General features: G+C 44.8%; 2 protein-coding genes across 2 annotated transcripts in view; one reads left to right on the forward strand and one right to left on the reverse strand.

Annotated features, from left to right (window-relative positions):
* The window catches only part of METTL26 (methyltransferase like 26), a 6,904-nt gene extending 3,775 nt beyond the window's left edge, over positions 1-3,129 (forward strand). The window contains exons 3-6 of the mRNA XM_015819190.1: positions 287-346; positions 1,023-1,090; positions 1,840-1,918; positions 3,057-3,129. Coding sequence (XP_015674676.1) covers positions 287-346; positions 1,023-1,090; positions 1,840-1,918; positions 3,057-3,104 — 255 coding nt within the window. The 3' untranslated portion in view covers positions 3,105-3,129. The remainder of the gene's footprint in view (positions 1-286; positions 347-1,022; positions 1,091-1,839; positions 1,919-3,056) is intronic.
* Positions 3,130-6,831: 3,702 nt separating this feature from the next.
* Positions 6,832-12,103, reverse strand: WFIKKN1 (WAP, follistatin/kazal, immunoglobulin, kunitz and netrin domain containing 1). The gene is made up of 2 exons (XM_015819191.1): positions 11,942-12,103; positions 6,832-8,325 (listed from the first exon to the last, which is right to left on the reverse strand). The coding sequence occupies exons 1-2, from the start codon at positions 12,101-12,103 to the stop codon at positions 6,832-6,834; spliced, it is 1,656 nt and encodes a 551-aa protein (XP_015674677.1).
* Positions 12,104-20,507: the final 8,404 nt, after the last annotated feature.

Raw genomic sequence — 20,507 nt, forward strand, 5'->3', positions numbered from 1 at the left:
GAAAATCATCTGGGTGACCTTACATCACCTCTCAGCTCTAGGAAGGAGGCAATTGCATACTTAATGACCCCAGCAAAAACTATCATAAAATTGAGCACAACAGCTGCCTCACTTAGCCACTGAAGTCCTGGTCCCAATTGTCGTAAGTTGAGGACTACCTGAATAAGTGCTTTGCTTTGAACCATGTCATATTTATTTCGCGATCCTTGATAGACGTTCTTTCCAGGACTGATAGCTTCTCTCTCTGTCTCCCTCCCTCCCTCCCTCCTGGCTCCTGTTTGTCCAGGGCTTGTTCCAGGGAGCTGGAAAACTACTCAAACCTAAAGCTGTGATGATCACCTACGGAGTAAGTGTTTGCTCGGAGATGCTGTAAGTTTAATAATCAATAAGCAGAGACAGACTGGCTACTCCTGATCCTCCCAAGGTCAATGCAAGAAGTAACCTGCTTTTCAAGCTTTACCACTGGCAGGTGATTGTCCAGTCTCTTTTTAAAAACCTCCAGTGATGGAGCACCCACAATTTCTGGAGGCAAGATGTTCCACTGGTTGATTGTCCTCACTGTCAGGAAGTTTCTCCTTAATTCCAGGTTGCTTCTCTCTTTGATCAGTTTCCAACCATTGTTTCTCGTCCTGCCCTCTGGTGCTCTGGTGACTAATGTGACCCCCTCTTCCTTGTGGCAGCCCCCCAGATACTGGAACACTGTTATCACGTCTCCCCTGTTTCTTCTTTTCTTTAGACTAGCCAAACCCAAGTCCCGCAGCCGTTCTTCGTATGTTTTAGCCTCCAGGCCTTTGATCATCTTAGTTGCTCTTCTCTGAAATTTTTCCAAACTCTCAACATCTTTTCTGTGACATGGTGACCAAAATTGGCTGCAGTATTCCATTAGTTTCCTTGCTTCCATTTTCGACTGTGGAGGGCATGGATGCTCCCGGTAGGGGAGAGACTTCCCACTTTGCTGGAGGATGGATGACTTTGTCTAATAGTTGTTGTCGTTGTTGTTGTTTTGCTCCCGTGCTCAACAGCCCTACGCGGTGAATGGTTCCATCACTCCACAGAGCAACGTCGATTTTGATTACAGGTTGAGGCAGAGGTGAGCAGCGCAAAGTGAGGTTTTCTGCATGCGTATGTTTGCGAGTGTCAAAAAAGTCCAGATGGCAACACAACGATGCAGTTGGTCCCTTTTGTGTGCACAGTGTGGCACCCTAAAGAGGGGCACAGCTTCAGCTGAACAACTGTGGCCCTCATCTTGACCTGGTCGATAACCTGGCTGGAGGGCGGTCATCCCTCTTGGAAAAGGGTGGAAATGAGTTCGCCACCCTGCAGTTTTTCTCAGGGAAGGTTAAAGGTTAAGAATGGATGTTTGGGGGTCTTCAGAAGACAGGGTTCACACTTCTACATTTAATGCCCACAATGGGCTACCCAAATTCTGCCGCAAAGTGATGGCATGGCCATTTCCAGATGTGCTTCTCAGTGGAAATGGAAGACCAAGAAAGGGAAAAGTTGTGTTGTTGCACAGAAGTCATTTTATTGCCAGATTTCAATAGGACCACCCCAGAATGATGGGGAGGAGGGGGGGGCACAGAGAGCCATTGTTTGTCAACAACCAGCCCTCATCTCATCTCTTGAGAGTTCTTTATATCCACTTTTCTTCCAGAAGCAATTGTTTTTTTAGGTTGCAGAATTATTCTTTTAGTAGAAGGCTAATGATGTTTCTTCCTTCCCTCCTTCCTTCCCTCCCTCCCTCCTTCCTTCCTTTTCCCCCTTCCCCTTCCCCTCCTTCTCCTCCTCCTCCTCCTCTTTCTCTTTCTGTTTTCCTCCCTCCCTCCCTATCTCTACCAGCAATCCAGCTTGGGGACTCAGAGACACCGCTGTCCTGCAACAGCTTGCCGTGGCCAATGGGATGCAGTTGGAAAACATGGTAGGCTGAATTGAGAAAGGTATCCCATTTGGTTTACAACTGGAAAAGGAACAATTTTAATTTTGGCTGCCGTTTCAGCGTCAGCTTTCCTGTTTTAAGTTTTCGTTTTACTTCTGTTTTACGGTTTTTTGTTTCGCTTCCGGTTTAGTTTTTGTTCGCTTCTGTTTTGCAATGTCAGTTTTACAGTTTTACTGTAAAGAGTGCAGAGAAGAGCAACAAAGATGATCAGGGGACTGGAGGCTAAAACATATAAGGAACGGTTGCTGGAATTGGATCTGTCTAGTTTAACGAAGAGAAGGACGAGGGGGGACATGATAGCAGTCTTCTAATATCTCAGGGGCTGCCACAAAGAAGAGGGAGTCAAGCTATTCTCCAAAGCGCCTGAAGGCAGGGCAGGAAACAAATAGATGGAAACTAACCAAGGAGAGAAGCAACCTAGAACTAAGGAGAAACTTCCTGACAGTTAGAACAATTAACCAGTGGAACAGCCTGCCTCCAGAAGCGGTGAATGCGCCAACACTGGAAGTTTTGAAGAAGAGACTGGACAGCCATTTGTCTGGAATGGTATAGGGTTCCCTGCCTGAACAGGGGGTTGGATTAGATGACCTCCAAGGTCCCTTCCAACTTCTTTTTATTATTATTATTATTATTATTATTATTATTATTATTATTATTATTATTATTATTATTATTATTATTATTATTTTAATCTAGAGCTCAAGTTTTACCATTTTAGTTTTAATCTGGTCAGAGAGATATCCCAAGTCAAGAGGGCAGCTGTGACCATGTGATTGAAGCCTTCGTGCCGCTGGCCCCTTTGATTTTTCTCAACCAACCCTTCAAACACCCCTGCCTCAGTGACACCATTGTGCAGCCCAATTTCTAGCAGCCATTTTGCCTGACTACAGAGGCGCTCCCCTCCAATTTGATATTTTGAGAGGACTTTTGCCTAAAAGGAGCTGAGTTTCTTTCCCATAGCCGGGTCAGTTCTTTCCCTAACTAAATTCTTTGGAATTCAGCTCCTTCCGCTGATCTCTGGGGTCCCTGAGTGCCCCCAGCCTGCAGGGGGGATATTCTTGCAACTGGTATCAATTACATTCTTATTGCCCAGAATAACCACAAGAGTTTCTGCTTCCAGGTCGACATGCCTGCAAACAACAAATGCCTCATTTTCCGCAAACGCTAAGTGACCGGACTGCTGTCTCCACGGACCACTTCGAGATGCTGCGGAGGTCTCCATGGACCACTTCGAGATGCTGCGGAGGTCTTCATGGACCACTTCAAGATCCCGTGGAGGTCTTCTCCCTCTGCAGGATATCTTCTGCTTGTCTCCTGTTGAACTCTGCTTCTTGTCACATCCACGAGGAAGCCCTTATGGAGTGATGGGACCAAGTGCCATAATTAATTTGTAGATGGGGAAGAAAACTTTCTAGAAGAACTGTGGTCCAGCACAGATGGTTGGTCATGTTGTTCTTCATTTTGGGGGGATGGAGAGAGAGGATGTTAATGCTTCTTTGGAGCTGGGTGCAAGAGACTTGCAACCTTGGACAAAGGAGAGTTCAGGAACCACTGTTGTTCATGTACGTCTTGACCAGTATGGTCATGCAGCTATCTGCTTTGGACCTAATGCTTCAGACTCAGCTTTGGTTTCCAGGTTGTGCTACTCACGTCACAAATTTAGAGGCACCCCTTCAGCTTCAGAAACAGGGTGTGTTCCCAGGGTACCATAAACAAGAACGCTCAGTTAACAAGTCCATCTCCCCAGTTAAACCATTGAATGCCAGTTGCTCTCCTAACAAGCGTGGTGATGTGGTGGACCTCCATAGCAGCCCTTGCTTGGCGGATCCAGAACACAGCACATGTAACCAAGGGTTGAAATCCTGGTTTCAGGGGGCCTTAAATGTCTGCAGGTTTTGGTTTGGGCAACATGGCAAGCCACAAATCCTGGTTTATACATGAAGGCTGGGGTTGGGAGGTGGAATGAGCAATTTGGCCGGTTGTGATGAGATTGTGGCTTTGGAGAAGGGTTGCGAGATGAGGCTTCAGGAATGACAGTTTAGGAATAATGCTTTAAGACGGGGGTGTGGACCTCAACTCCCAGAATTCCCCAGCTTGCAGAATTCTGAGAGTTTGAAGTCCATAAAGGTTAAAAGTTGCTGAAGTGGGACATTCCTGCTTTAAGAAGCCTGGAAGGCAATTTCTTCTTTCCTCCTAAATCACTAAAACTTTTGACTTTAAATCAAGTGGAAGGGGAGGCAAAATGCTTGTAAACTCCCCTCTCCAGTTGAAAGCATATCTCTGCTTGTCTTCCTGCCATGAAATTTTGGCAGGGGTCTTTCCCCCCCCACACACTTCTTCCTTAATTACAACAATGATATTACATCAGGGCAAGACTTAATGAACCCCAGAGCTAGCCATCCTCACTATTTCATGCCACTGGTTCAATTTAAAACAATGCCCTCCTCTGTTACCTTCGGGGAGATGGGAAAATCAGAAACCCCCATGCTTAATCTTAAAACAACGAGCCTTATGTTGAATCAATGCATGGCCCTTTAGATGCATCACATGCTCTAAAGTTCCTTTGATTCAAACATCCAGATGGCACGTTCGACAGTCTGGAGGTTTGAGTGTCCCTTCTGCGTGAACATCTCCCTTCCTGTAGAACACCAGCCTGAAAGACAGGGTTGATGTTGCCCAGATCTCTGTCCAGATGTGCTGGATTGCAGTGGATCTCCAGATTTGGTCTCGTAATCCAGTAGATCTGGATGGCTGGCTTTAAAAAAAGGTCCCGTCCCAGTTTTCTGCAGGGGTGAAAAGTTGGTTCGTTTGCTTTCAAACGTGGCGAATTGCACACCGCTTCACGTGGGAAGAGTGATAACTTCCAAACTTTTTTTGCTCGTGTAACTAACTGCTTATATCTTATATCTTAATTTAATTTATATGCCGCCCTTCTCCCAACGGGACTCTCCCAACGGGACTGCTTGTGTTTGTTGTTTACAATCCAGTGCTATTCACATGTCCCTAGGCAGATCAGAGTGACCTTTAAAGGTGATAATTGATTTTTTTTTAAATTTTCTTTTCTTGCAGCCTCCCTTCAAATGTTTTTTTTTTTTTTAAAAAAAATACAAAAAGAGAAGATTTCTATATCCAGGGGAAGAAAATTAAATCTATATCTCTCTAATTTGTACGTAGAATAATGTCTCCCTCCAGTGGTGATGTGTGGCATATCTATGTTTCTTTAATTCTTATTTGGGGTGGTGTGATACGCTCAAAAAAGAGCCTTGGCGAAGAATCAAGGTAACAGCAGCTTACATAATCTGTGCTGCATTTGGGTGCAAATAAATGTAACCTTTCGGCATCACTACACGACTATTTGTTTGGTTTTTACCGATTGGAGCCCTTGGGAAAGGTAAATCTGATATTGTGTCACCAGGGGGCAGTATTAGATCAAGTTTGTCTGCACTCAAGCTAAGCAGGGCCAGTCCTGGTTACAACTTGGATGGGTCTCCTCTAAAGAATTCTAGGGCTGTAGGGAAACAGTAAAACGGCTTGCAAAATGTGAAGAAAAATGCTTTTCCCCCCCTTCAATTTACATAGTCCTCAACTTATAATCGGTCACAGCAATGTTTCAAAGTTATGACAGACGCCCCCTCTCCCCAAAATTTACTTATGACCTGGTTCTGAAGTTCCAATGGCCACACACACACACACACACACCCTGTGGTACGTGACCAATTTGAGGTCCTCAGCAACCGGCCCCCTTTACAGCCATTTGCAGCATCTTATAGTCACAGGACCATGATTTATGATGGTTTCCCCCCCCCAGAAATTGGCAATTGCTCACCCAGGCTAGGAAGCTAGTCCTCAAGAACAGTGCTATTTGACTAAAGAAAGGATTTTTTTTAAAAAAAAGCTTCTGTTGACCTGCGCTGTAGTTTGAGAAGAAAGACGGTTTGTTGGTTTAATTAGTCTTAATTTCACAAAGACTGGAGCAGCTGAGAAGGATGTACAGCAGTTGGGTGTACTGATTGCGGATAAATTACAGCTTACACAAAATCAGACGGTAGGTAGACCCTTACAAGCATTTAGCCAGCCCTCGTCGTAGTAAGAGTTCCGATTGTGACGGGAAAATATTTAAAAAATAAATTAGAGCTGGCCTGGATTGAAGACGGGAAATGTAGATTGCCCTTCGTTGACTGTTTTCACCCCAGCACACTAAACCAAGTCACTTACAACCTCGGCGTACAACAGCTCATTTAGTGACCGAAGTTAACAATGGCACTGAAAAAAAGGGACTTACGACCGTTTTTCACACTTAACGATCATTGCAGCCTCTCCAGGGTCACGTGATCAAAAATTTGGACACTGGGCAACTGACTCACGTTTATGGCGGTCGCAGTGTCCCGGGGTCATGTGATCCCCTCTTGAGCAAAATCAATGGCGGGGCCAGATTCACTTAACAACCGTATTGCTAACTTCACAACAGCAGTGGTTCACTTGACAACTGTGGCAAGAAAGGTTGTAAAACGGGACAAAACTCACTTAACTACTGTTTTGCTTAGCAGCTTAAAATTTTGGGCTCAATTGTAAGTCAAGGGGCTGCCTGTAGATATACTCAGTACGCTTGAGTGGAATTAGTTCCCTTTTGTGTTGTGTGAACCCAACCGGTTTGGTTGGTTTGTAGATCCGAGTATTGAGAAAAACTCAAAAAAAAAATAAAAATCAGTTAGTTCAGTGACTGGGTTAAGCGTGTTGTGTGAACACAACCCCTCTGTGGATTGAAAGGGGGGGGCAGCAGTTCATCTGTTCATCTTCCCACCTGGTCCTTGGTGTCTATGACAATACAAGGATGGCTGTGCCTTTGAGGAGGGGGTCTCTCTTGTCTGCCTACTTTCCCTCCCCTCAAACCCACCCTAGTCCTGGAAGCGGTTGAGCAACTCACAGGTCTTCTTCTCCAGCAGCTCGTAAATCTTCTTGACCCGCTTGTCATTGGCAGTCCGGACATAGCTGTTGGGGTCAAGGACAGCCATGCCATCGTGGACTTCCCCCATGATGATGAGAGGCCCATCCTCCGTGGTCATGTTGGGACAGGGGCAGTTCCAGTCCATGTCCGTCATGGTGACTTCCAGATACTTGATGTTGAAGAACCTGAGGCCCATCTTCTCGTCCTTGAGAACGTCGTCCAGGGCAAAACGGGCGATCCCAGAGTCTTGATCCTCGACGATCTCCATCAGTCGCCCCACGATGGCAAAATCGCTGCGGCAGAGGCTCAATACCATCTTACTTTTCAGGCGACAGCTTTTGCACAGCAAGGTCTTGGGGAAGGGGCAGGTGTCCTCGCAGCTTTCCTTGCTGTCAAAGTTGTTCTCGTTGCCCTCGCAACCGCCGTAGATAAAGGAATGGCACTGCTTCATCAGGTGGTTGTAGGCCCAGCGAGGTTCCCAGTTCTTACAGGGTCCTTGCACCATGGGGAGAGTACACAGGTTGATTGCGTGGCTGACGCAGGCCACTTGACACTCCTCGTAAGTGTCAAAATGGTTCTGGTTCGCCCCACAATTGCCGTAACGGAAAGTAACACAGGAGCCCTTTTTGGAGTCAAAGTGCCAGCGGGTTTGGGAGGTCTCACAATCCTGGGTATCTGGTTCCTTCAAGCATTCGTTGGGTGGGAGCTTCAACGTACTAGAAACTCGTGGCTCTCCTCTGGAGTGTTCCTTCTTGACCACCGAGAGCGGGAAGTCAGCGCGCAGGAGGCCAGCAGAATTCCTAGCCGTACATGTGTAGATTCCAGCATCTTCAGGCTGGGCATTGTAGATGACCAACTGGCCAATGTTGGTCACCACCATGTTGCCGTACATCTGGTCGGGCCGCATGATGAAGTTCTCCTGATGGTCACTCTGCTTCTCCCAGGTGATGTCGGGACGAGGACGCCCGCTCACGTCACAGTGGAAGCTCACGGTGCCTCCCATGTAGACAAGCTGGTGGAAAGGATTGTTGTAGAGAGCCGGTGGGATTGGCAGCTCCGGAGATGCCCCAGGGGTGGGGTGAGTAGTGGTCTCCACTGGCACCGGGCTGGTATTGGGCCAGGTAAAGATGTACTTGCAAGGCACCACTGCCAGGCTGATGCCCCGGATACAGGCCTCGGCATCCATGTAACACTTGTTGTAGTAGGTGAGTCCATCGGAGGCACAGGTGAAGTTGGGCTCCTTCTCACACCTGTCCTTGCACTTGCAGACAGCTTGCCCGTCCCAAATATCACAGTCCGAGCCCTGCTGGGTGCAGACGAAACTCTCGCAGGTGGCTTCCTGCACCTGTTCCAACGAAGAGACGCTTCCGTCAGCGTAGCGGGCAGCCACACAACTCCGCAAGCCACAAACATTGGTGCAGCATTTCTCAAAGCCTTCGCAATCCTGTCGAGGAAACAAAGACAGAGATGTTCAAATGCAAGCACGCTTCTTCTTGGGAGGTTTATCGCACAGGCAGAACGCACCTTGTCCCGAGTCAAACAAGAGTCTACCTGTTCTAATGGTTGGGCAAGCCCATTGTGCTCATCCATCAACTGACCAAGTTTACAGGATGCATTAAGCTGGTTTGCACAGCATCCCGGATGTTTCAGACAACACAATAAACAGCAGCAAGTTTTGACTTAGCATGTTATAGCAATAGAAGAGGATATGAATGTATATAAACTGATAAATGTATGAATGTATATAAAAATAAAGAGCTAACGTCGCTCCCTTCTAGCACCCAAGATGTTTATTAATGAAATGTCTGCAAGAAAACCACCAAGCTCAGAAAGAACCAAGGATGACTCCTGCTCCTCCTCCTGCTCCTCCTCCTCTCCACAAATGCCACTCCCTTCTAGTACTGGTGATGTTGCCTAGTTTGGTAATGAAATGTCTGCAAGAAACCCTCCAAGCTCAAAGAGCACCAAGGATTCTACTTTAGCCATGTTGTGTGAACCCAGCCACTACTCAGCTTCACTTGTTGCTCTAAATCCTGGGTGTCAAACTCGCCACATGGCGACGTATCATGACTTTTTTCAGGGTGGATGTGGCCTTCGCATGAGGCAACTGGCCCATGTGCTGGCAGTTGGACACCCCTGCTCTAAATCACAGTTCCCATATCCGTGTCTTCCTGAATGCATCACCCTTGGCTGGGTTCCCGTTACACAGCCTTAAATCATTATTTTCAAAACACATCAAGTGTGGATTTCACCAGGCAGCCACAAACAGGGAACAAGCATTCTGGATTAGTGCAAGATGGGCTCTCGTTCTCCTTTAGAGATGAAAGATGTTGGGTGAGCTAAGATCAGTCGCTCTCTCAGCCCCAGAAGAACAGAAGAGAGAAGCAGTTCTGAACACGGTACAAGAAACCTGCAGAGCTTTGACGGTGCAGGTAGAGTTACATCCGTTTGTTTAGTGACCGTTCAAAGTTACAACAGCGCTAAAAAAAGTGACCAACGACCATGTTTCACACTTATGACCCCGCAACATCCCTGTGGTCACATGATCAAAATTCAGACGCTTGGCGACTGGTTCATACTTATGACGGGCACAGTGTCCTGGGGGGGGGTCACGTGATCCCCTTTTGCAACCTTCTGACAAATTGAGTCAATGGGGAAGCTGGATTCACTTTACGACCGTGTTATTAACTTAACAACTGCAGTGATTCACTTAACCACCGCGGCAAGCAAGGTTCTAAAATGTGACAAAGCTCACTTAACAACTGTCCCACTTAGCGACAAAAATGTTGGGCTCCGTTGTGGTCGTAAGCTGACGACAACCTGTACTCTCAAGCGGTCTTTCTCAACTTTGGCAGTTTGAAGATGCGTGGACTTCCAACTCCCAGAGCTGAAGCTGCATGGCGGGCTGGGGAATTCTGGGAGTTGAAGTCCACAAGTCTTAAAGTGGCCAAGGTTGGACACAACTGCCAGATCTTCCCCCAAGCCAAGGCCAGATTGATAGGCAAAGCCGCAGCCCAGTTTACAACCACACATCTCTTCTCTGCCTTAACACACCGATGACAAAAGATGCATTTTCCTCTTGGGCAGCTGCTGTTGATTACAAGGATCCACCTCAGCCCCTGCCCTCCAGCATGGACACGCTCACTTCTGCTCTCCTTTAATTCCTTCTTCCCACCCAACTCAACTGCCTAAAGATCCTAGCAACTTCTTTTGCGCCAGAATTTTTCTTCTGGTAAAGTTGGGGAGGGGTGTGATTTCACCCCACTCCACAACTACACTGTGGCTTTGTATGTGTTCTCCAGCTTGTTTGTATCGGTAGTTTTGGGAGAAGGAATGTGGGAGGAAGATGGGGCTGTAGGAGTTGATGGCCGATGACCCCACAGCCATCTCCTTTGGTAAACCTATTGAAGGGTTTTGCCACTGCAGCTGCCAAAAAAAGCCAACACAGCGCTAGGCTGCATTAACAGAGGGATAGAATCGAGATCACGTAAAGTGTTAATACCACTTTACAATGCCTTGGTAAGGCCACACTTGGAATACTGCATCCAGTTTTGGTCACCACGATGTAAAAAAGATGCTGAGATTCTAGAAAGAGTACAGAGAAGAGCAACAAAGATGATTAGGGGACTGGAGGCTAAAACATATAAGGAACGGTTGCTGGAATTGGGTATGTCTAGTTTAATGAAGAGAAGGACGAGGGGGGACATGATAGCAGGGTTCCAGTATCTCAGGGGCTGCCACAAAGAAGAGGGAGTCAAGCTATCCTCCAAAGCACCTGAAGGCAGGACAAGAAGCAACAGATGGAAACTGATCAAGGAGAGAAGCAACTTAGAACTAAGGAGAAACTTCCTGACAGAACAATTAACCAATGGAACAACCTGCCTCCAGAAGCAGTGAATGCTCCAACACTGGAAGTTTTAAAGAAGAGACTGGACAGCCATTTGTCTGAAATGGTGTAGGGTTCCTGCCTGAGCAGGGGGTTGGACTCGATGACCTCCAAGGTCCCTTCCAAATTTATTATTATTATTATTATTATTATTATTATTATTATTATTATTATTATTATTATTATTATTATTATTATCATCATCATCATCATCATCATCATCATCATCATCATCATCATCATCATCATTATTATTATTATTATTATTATTATTATTATTATTATTATTATTATCTCCATTGGTAAACCTATTGAAGGGTTTTGCCACTGTTCTTTTCCACATTTTTTGTTCCCGCTTCCCTGCAGCCATGGGTGCCAGTCCTTGGCTGGGCAGTTTCAGAAACCAAGCAGTGTGTTAAAAACTGAAGGGAAAAAAAATGCCCTCTTTTTGTTTAAATATAACTGCACATCTTTTGGCGGCCAAGAAAACCACCGTATCCTTCAACAATGCCGATAAGGAAGCCTGTCTCCAACACAAGGTTAGAGAAGAACTTACGAAGGTTACCAACTGGACACAATCTGGGCTGATTCACTCCAGGGTCCCGTTTCCGCCCTGGGAGCAGAATATTTGCCTGAATGGCTAACAGGGGGACCCAAAATGACCTTACTAAAGGTTTACACACACCCTTGTTCTTAAAACGAGGCTGTGAATGCTTCGGAGGAACCTCAGGGGCAGAACATCTCCCTCTTCTGAAGGTGTTCAAAGCTCTCGTCCTTTTGTCACCGGATCGGAGCTACAGAGTCCTGGTTCCAGGGAACCCCAGCAGGCAGTTGGGGAGATCTACCCAGAAGCTCCTCAAAACTTCTTCCTGGGATCTGTTAATGACCCTTTTGAACTAGAGATGGGCGAGGAGGCTCAGCTGTCCACCTGATGCACACCGAGAAACTTAAAATCCCCCAAAGAGGTCCAACTGGCAAATAATATCTTCACCAGCTGGACCAGTGACCTCTGGGGGAGAAGCTGCCCTGCTCACCCACCCCGTCATCTCCCTTTACCCCCGGCCCCCGTTTTCTCCCCCCACCTCCTTTTTTTCCCCCTGAGAACCACCAGATCTTCTGCTCCATCCAGGCTGAAGGTGCAGCTGGGGAGCAGCGCCCCGCCGCTACGTCTCACCTGATCGGCTTGGCACTCCCGTTCGCAGGTGCTCTGAGCGTCCACCCAGAGGTTGGGGTTCAGCTGGTTGGGACACATCCCCAGGTGGTTGGTTCTGATTGGCTGGAGGCTGGCCCCTTCTGCCAGGACAGAGAGCAGAGAGAGGAGAAGTGAAGGCAGCATGGAGTCCCGAGGCAACCCTGATCTTCCAAGCTTTCTCAGGCAGCCCGCTGCCTTCGGTCGCTTCCCCGTAGGAGCCCAGAAAAGCATCCGGCTGAGGCAGACTCCTGTAACCTATCTGTGTTTCTCCCTCACCCTACCAGGAACAGTCTTCCACTCTGCCCTGTGTGATAGACAAAACAATCACATTTGCAAAGAGAGGAAGGGGGGGAGAGAGAGAGAGAGAGAGAGAGAGAAGGAGAGAGAAAGAGAGGAGGTAGCAGTCTGGCAGTGGAGACACCCAAATTAAAAAAAGAAAAAGTGCTTCTTTCTTCTCTCTGGAGAACCTTCTCATCTTCTCAGCATCCTTCGGGTCTGGGGTCCATGCCAGGCAGCGCCCCGAAGCTCGCCAGGCCTTTCCCAGACCAGCATCCTTGACCCAGGAGCACCCTTCACAAGACCGGATGCTCCGTTTCCAACTTCGCCCAGTCTGCGCGATTCCTTTGTCTCCTCTGTCTCTGGGTCTCTGTCTCTCCTCACTCAAGAGGGTTCTTCTCACGTGCAACTGGGGAGCCTCGTTGCTCGCAAAATAACAAGAATGGGGGCTTGCCAGGGAGGAAGGATGGCTCTCTTGGATCTGGCTCACCAGCAAACCAACAGTTGTATTTCGGAAAAACAAAACAAAACAGCACCAAAAAAAGAAATCCTCTCCTAGTTTTTGTGAGTGGAATTTTTTTGGGGAGCATGGAACCAACACATCAGAAGCCTGGCCAGCTGCTAACAGGGTTATAAAGCTCTTCTGTGTGTGTGTGTGTGTGTGTGTGTGTGTGCGTGCAGGGGGAGAGCAAAGCAGGAGGAAGAGGAGGAGGAGGAGGAGGAGGAGGAGGGGGTCTGTAACCTGAATCTTTCCTCCTCACCCATGTCTAGGATTTGGGAACAGAAGAGAAGCTGACCTCAGACGCTAACCCTGTCTGGGTTGACCGACTGAGCAAACACGAGCAGAAGATCAAAGTCGGGGGGGGGGGGAGGAAGGAACCGTATAGAGAGCCCTCTGGCTTCCCAAAAAGACAGCAAGACACCCCCCCACACACACACACACGTACACACCCCAGAGGAATGAATGTTTTCAAGATGAGAGAACACCAGAAGGTCTCCTGTCCCTGGGAAAAAAAAAACGAGGCTGACCATAGGAAGGTTTGGGCAAGACTAGGCCTTTTGTATGCTACCTGGAGGGGTTTTTATATGGAGAAGCAGGAGAAACATGGCTTCTTCTTGACATTGTCCCTTGAAAGCAAAAGACTCCCAAGCCAAGTTGGTGAACATCAACTTTCAGCTCCAATGAAAGACATTTAGCTGAGATGGTGGCAGGGGACGTAAGCGAGGAATGTCTACTCAGGGGTAGTCAACCTTGGCTCTACTTCCTAACGATCAGGCCACAGGAAACCTTGGTATGGACTCCGGTGGTGATGGTTGTGGTGGAGAAAGGAAGGAAGGAAGGAAGGAAGGAAGGAAGGAAGGAAGGAAGGAAGGAAGGAAGGAAGGAAGGAAGGAAGGAAGGAGATGGGTGGGGGAAGGAAGGAGAAGCAGAAGGAGGAGGAGAAGGAGGAGGAGAAGCAGAAGGAGGAGGAGGAGAAGGAGAAGGAGAAGGAGAAGGAGAAGGAGAAGGAGAAGAACAGATTTAAACATTTAGGATTAGCACATTGTAGAGACAGATAAAACTAGAGAAATACTACCTTTGCTTTCTTTTGCCACAGTTGTTCTATTTCTATTTGCAGGTCTTTGCATTTTTGTTATCTTCTCCACTTATAATTTTTATTATTATTAGGAATTGATCATTCTTCATTAGGAACCATTTAAAAAAAACTACAGCTAAACACAGCATGGAGAAGGAGAAGAACAGATTTAAACATTTAGGATTAGCACACTGTAAAGGCAGATAAAACTAGAGAAATGCAGCGAGATTCAAATCCTGGAGAGGTTTAGCCCTAAGCTACAACATGACTTTGTACCATGGTGTGTGAACTCCAAGCTCATTGTGGCTATCATAAACAATGGTTAAGGAAGTTTGCATGCTGTAGGAACCTAATCATTCATTCTCTGCCTGTGTTGACAGAAGGATTGCCATTTATTGCAAGTACTAGTTGTGTACTGCATGTGACAACCTTCATACATCTGGGCGTGTGGGATAGGTTGGCAAGACCAAAGCCTTTTCTTATAAAGAAAAGCATCCACGCCTGGCTACATTTTGCAAAAACCTACATTACGTCTGGCAGTTTATCGAGATTCTTGGTCATCCAGGTCATGGTTGTCCCAAAGGGGCTTTTTCAAGAGGTGACTGGACTTTCTTTTTTCTCTTTGAAGACATTTCGCTTCTCATCCAAGAAGCTTCTTCAGCTCTGACTGGATGCTGGCGTCTTTCCACTCCCCACCATCCAGTCAGAGCTGAAGAAACTTCTTGGATGAGAAGCGAAATGTCTTCAAAGAAAAACAAAAAAGTCCAATTGTCTCGTGAAAAAAAACATCTTTGGGACATTAAGTCTGACAAAAGCAAGTGGGAAAATATGTTATGGTCCGATGAGACCTGGTGCAGGCTGGATTTTGTGGAGACAGAAAGGGTCGCCTTAGTTGTGTGTGTGTACATGTGTGTGTTTGTGTGTTAGAGCCTCCTTTGCCCTTTCTACTGAATAGAATAGAATAGAATAGAATAGAATAGAATAGAATAGAATAGGCAGAGTGGAGGAGTAGAGTAGAGTAGGATAGAAGAATGAAGAATGGAATAGAATAGAATAGAATAGAATAGAATAGAATAGAATAGAATAGAATAGAATAGAATAGAATAGAATAGAATAGAATAGAATAGAATAGAATAGAATAATAGAATAGAATAGAATAGAATAGAATAGAATAGAATAGAATAAGTGGAGTGGAGTGGAGTAGAGTAGGATAGAGTAGAGTAGGATAGAAGAATGAAGAATAGAATAGAATAGAATAGAATAGAATAGAATAGAATAGAATAGAATAGAATAAATGGAGTGGAGTGGAGTGGAGTGGAGTGGAGTGGAGTGGAGTGGAGTGGAGTAGAGTAGAGTACAGTACAGTACAGTACAGTACAGTACAGTAGAGTAGGATAGAGTAGTGTAGGATAGAAGAATGAAGAATAGAATAGAATAGAATAGAATAGAATAAGTGGAGTGGAGTGGAGTGGAGTGGAGTAGAGTAGAGTAGAGTAGGATAGAGTAGAGTAGGATAGAAGAATGAAGAATAGAATAGAATAGAATAGAATAGAATAGAATAGAATAGAATAGAATAGAATAGAATAAGTGGAGTGGAGTAGAGTAGAGTAGGATAGAGTAGAGTAGGATAGAAGAATGAAGAATAGAATAGAATAGAATAGAATAGAATAGAATAGAATAGAATAGAATAGAATAGAATAGAATAGATGCAATGGAGAATAGAATAGAATAGAATAGAATAGAATAGAATAGAATAGAATAGAATAGAATAGAATAGAATAAATGGAGTGGAGTGGAGTGGAGTGGAGTGGAGTGGAGTAGAGTAGAGTAGAGTAGAGTAGAGTAGAGTAGAGTAGAGTAGAGTAGTGTAGGATAGAAGAATGAAGAATAGAATAGAATAGAATAGAATCTGGAAGGGACCTTGGACACTATACCATTTCGGACAACTGGTTGTCCAGTCTCTTCTTAAAAACCTCCTGTGATGAAGCACCCACAACTTCTGATGGCCAGCTGTTCCACTGGTTAATTGTTCTCGCTGTTAAAGGAAGTTTCTCCTTCATTCTAGGTTGGTTCTCTCCTTGATTAGTTTCCATCTGTTACTTCTTTCCCTGCCCTCAGGTGCTCTGGAGAACAGACTGACCCCTTCTTTTCTGCAACAATCCCTCAAATATTGGAACACCGCTATCATATCTCCCCTGGTCCTTCTTTTCATTCAACCAGAGTTCCAGACGGACTAGGGGTGACATGATGGCAGTGTTCTAATATCTAAGGGGCTGCCACAAAGAAGAGGGGGTCAAGAGGGGCTCACCAAAGGATTGGGAAATCCTCTTGTGAGTTTTGTTAAGGTTTTCAAAAGCTGTCATGGAAAAAAAAAAGTCTAGCACCAGGCAGTACACTGAACAGTTGGTAGAGCTAAAATAAATTGTGTTGCTAGGAAGAAGTATCAGCCAGCAAATTTTGGACCCACAAAACTTCATGCTGGAGAAATTGGTGCTGTCCGTAACCACATCTTTGCCAGGAAGGGCTAGGAACAAGGACATTTCAGAAGGTCCTATGAATTTCCATTTAATTTAATTTAAATTCCTTATCTGTGAAAAAGAAAGAGCTATGGAATCAAAACACACATACACGCAAACACACCCCGCTTTTTGCCACCTTAATAGAAGCAACTGCAGAATCACAGCAAACCAGAATAACTTGCTGAACCTATTTATTCATTCCTTGATTATTGATTGTTTGAATTAAAACATTTATATAGCCAGCGGTCTTCGAGTGGTTCCCAAAGATTTATTTTTTTAAAAAAAAATCAAATCATTTAAAAAATTATAAAACACAAATTAAAACAGAACACATTAAAAACAACAAAAACCTGGTGCCAGTCCATACTAACAAACCATTATCTAATCTCCCAATGCTGAATTGGAGTCTGTCTGTCTGTCTGTGTGTGTGTCTGTGTACATGCATGTACGTGTTTGTGTGCATTCAGAATACTGTATACCTTAGACTTTTATTCTCACAGAGGAAGGGAAGCAAAGTTGTGATACACAAAGGGCTGACTGTAGTCTATAACACAAGGGAAAAAAACCAATGTGAAACTAGGAAATTAGCCTGTGATCTGCTTTAATTATAGCAAGTTTTAATTATAGACATCCCTTCCTTTTCTCCTTCCTTGCTATTGTGTGTGTTCTAACCTGGTGTTTCTCAAATTCAGCAACTTAAAGACATGTAGACTTCAATTCCCCAGCCAGGACTTCAATTCTGGGAGTTGAAGTCCAGGTGTCTAATGGTTACCAACTTTGAGAAATTCTGTTCTAACCCATTAATCTAGTCAAACGTCCATCTCTAAATTACTCCTCAACGTAAATGCCAAGGATTGCTCAGGGCCATGGGGCTAAATTGGACCTATAAACCAGATGTGTGTCAGCTTTAGACTAAATGACACCCCAGGTGAACAGTCCTTTTCACGCCTCTTCTGTTTGTTCAGCTGTTGACATCTTGGAAACATAAAATCCTTGAGTGAGAAGGAATCTCGAGGTCTTCTAGTCTATCCCCCTTACCCAGGGCAGGAATCCTAATCCCATACAGAACAAATGGTTGTCTAGTCTTTTCTTGGAAATCTCCAGAAGTCACAACTTCGGAGGGCAGGTTGCTCCATTGCTCCAGAGCTGTCACAGTACAAAAAAAAAATTTCTTTCTTGTTTAAGTTTGAATCTCTCAAGGTAAGGTTTTCATCCCGTGGTTCTCGGCTTATCTTCTGGTGCTTGGGAGAAGAAGTCAATCCCTCTTCCATGTAACTTCCCCTTCATCTATCGTGTATCCGGCTGAGTTTCGTTGATTTCACCAAAGTGAAGTTCAATCAAATCAGATTAATACTTGCAATAAACCAAACCAAGAAACCTTTCAGTGATGGGTCCATCAACCTGAAGAGTTTCCTTTTTAGTGCGTTGCAGGGTCTGGGATGTTGATGGGTCTCCGGAAAACGTGATCCAGAAAGCCCGTGACCCTTACAGTAGAAGCTGAAAACACTTGAAAAAGTCAAATCCGTAGGCCTTGGCTGAGAAGAATTGTCCATCTCCTCTTCCTCCTCTTCCTCTCTTTTAGAACATAGAATAACAGAGTTGGAAGGGACCTTGGAGGTCTTCTAGTCCAACGCCCTGCTCAAGGCAGGAGCCTTATACCATCAGAATCTTCATCATCTCCTCCTCCTCCTCCTCCTCCAATGGGATAAGACACTTATTTTTATTGGCAAAACAAGGAGAAAAGGTCCAATTTGTCATTTTTTTTAAAGAAAACAAAATTATTACTATTACATAAAGGATAAGAGGAAAAATTAATACCAGTACAAGTATGAATGCAAAGGAATATAAAATATAGATGATGATAAGATAGATAAGATAAGATAAGATAAAAGATAAGATAAGATAAGATAAGATAAAAAGATAAGATAAGATAAGATAAGATAAGATAAGATAAGATAACCTTTATTGTCATGTTTTTACTGTGGGCACAATGGCACACATCAAAAATGAAATTTAGTTGCCCGCTCTCAAAGTGAAACACATGTCTAGTTTAACAAAGAGAAGGACGACGGGGGACATGATAGCCATGTTCCAATATCTCAGGGGCTGCCCCAAAGAAGAGGGAGTCAAGCTATTCTCCAAAGCACCAGAAGGCAGGACAAGAAGCAACGGGTGGAAACTAACCAAAGAGAGAAGCAACCTAGAACTAAGGAGAAATTTCCTGACAGTTAGAACAATTAACCAGTGGAACCACCTGCCTCCAGAATCTGTGAATGCTCCAACACTGGAAGTTTTTAAGAAGAGACTGGACAGCCCTTTGTCTGAAATGGTATAGGGTTTCCTGCCTGAGCAGGGGGTTGGACGCGATGACCTCCAAGGTCCCTTCCAACTTTATTATTATTATTATTATTATTATTATTATTATTATTATTATTATTATTATTATTATTATTATTATTATTATTATTATTAGACACACACCTAAAGTTTTAAAAAAACAAACCCTCCATGGGGTTCCAAAAAGTCAAGCCACAGTCATGCCATCAAATCCCCATCCCTTTCTTACTCACACGGCGACGGGCATGATGACACCCGTGAAAAAGGGCGGGGCTTCAATGGCAATTGAACTGCAGCCACCATCTTGACTTTTTTTGACCTCTCCCCACGGACACTCTTAAATCTTATGAATGTCCTGGGCTTGTCTCTCAGTGCCAAGCGAGCTGAATTTCAGAAGGGGCCTTGGGGAAAAAAATAAACAAGGATGCTTTGGATCCTGGCTAAGGAATGCGTTTTCAGGAACAGAAATAAACTCCCCAGCCTTCATCGCCTGCATCTACAAACATCCCCAGCCTCGGTGCCTCCACCTCTGCCGGCTTCATTTCAAAGTGTTGGCTGGTTTGAACGGGAAAATCCCTGCCACATGTCGCTTTCATGAAACAACTGGGATTAGAAAACCGCGCAGATATTTCATTAGATCTTTCTGCTCTCCCACCCTCCCTCCGACAAAAAACTTTTTCAGAGTGAGGGAGGGCACATACCCCGAAGGAAGGAAGGTCCAGGACGAAACTAAATTTATTTATTGTTTTGTAAACTTTTTATTAAATTTTCTCCATATAATTCAATACTTCTTAATCAGCAACATGTTGTCTTGAGTTTATCATTCACGAATACAAATTTAATTCCATCCTTTATTCTTTTCTCCAGCCATTGATAAAACAAATGCCAAGTCTGAGAGTATTCTGTTTCTTCTTTTCCTTTCAACCTCATAGTAAGTCTGGCCATTTCTGCACATTCTAACTTTTTTTTAATTATTTCTTCTTCTGATGCTAATTCTTTCTTTTCCCAATATTGTGCAGATATGATTCTTGCCGCGGTGATCATATGTAAAATCAAATCTATACTTTGTTTATCGATCTTTCCTGGCATAATATGATATGTCTAGTTTAACGAAGAGAAAGATGAGGGGGGACATGATAGCAGTCTTCCAATATCTCAGGGGCTGCCCCAAAGAAGAGGGAGTCAAGCTATTCTCCAAAGCACCTGAAGGCAGGACAAGAAGCAACGGATGGAAACTCATCAAGGAGAGAAGCAACCTAGAACTAAGGAGAAACTTCCTGACAGTTAGAACAGTTAACCAGTGGAACAACCTGCCTCCAGAAGCGGTGAATGCTCCAACACTGGAAGTTTTTAGGAATGGACAGCCATTTGCCCGAAATGTATAGGGTTTCCTGCCTGAGCAGGGACCTCCAAGGTCCCTTCCAACTTTATTATTATTATTAATACCTCATTAAAAAAAGTTCCGGTTTAAAATCTACATGTTTTCCCAACATTTGTTCTAGCCGAGTATGTATTTTTTTCCCCCAGTACCTCCTAGTTTTTGCCAGGACAAAACTAAATTTGATTTAATGCATAGGTAGTCCCTGCTTAACGGCCGGTTATTTTAGGACGGTTCAAAGTTATGACCGGTTACGGCAGTCCATGGTCACATAACTGTGATTCATCCTGTTTTCTTGCCGATGAATGGCTTTACTTAATGACCAAAGTGTTTGCTTAATGACTGCTGCTGCTGCTGCTGCAAAAAAGTCAGAAAGCGACTTCCGGTTGTGCAGGTGCCTCAGTTTACAATCCTAATGACTTATGACTGTAATTCCAGGCTCGGTTATGGTCGTAAGTCAA

This window comes from Protobothrops mucrosquamatus, unplaced genomic scaffold (assembly GCF_001527695.2).
Source record: "Protobothrops mucrosquamatus isolate PMUCROS unplaced genomic scaffold, P.Mucros_1.0 scaffold873, whole genome shotgun sequence".
Lineage (NCBI taxonomy): Eukaryota > Metazoa > Chordata > Lepidosauria > Squamata > Viperidae > Protobothrops > Protobothrops mucrosquamatus.

Excerpts from the sequence above, each read along its gene's own strand:
- WFIKKN1 (XM_015819191.1), bottom strand. The coding sequence starts at position 12,103 with ATGCTGCCTTCACTTCTCCTCTCTCTGCTCTCTGTCCTGGCAGAAGGG. Across the intron at positions 8,326-11,941 it reads GGGAGTGCCAAGCCGATCAG|GATTGCGAAGGCTTTGAGAA; the intron begins GTGAGACGTAGC and ends TTTCCTCGACAG.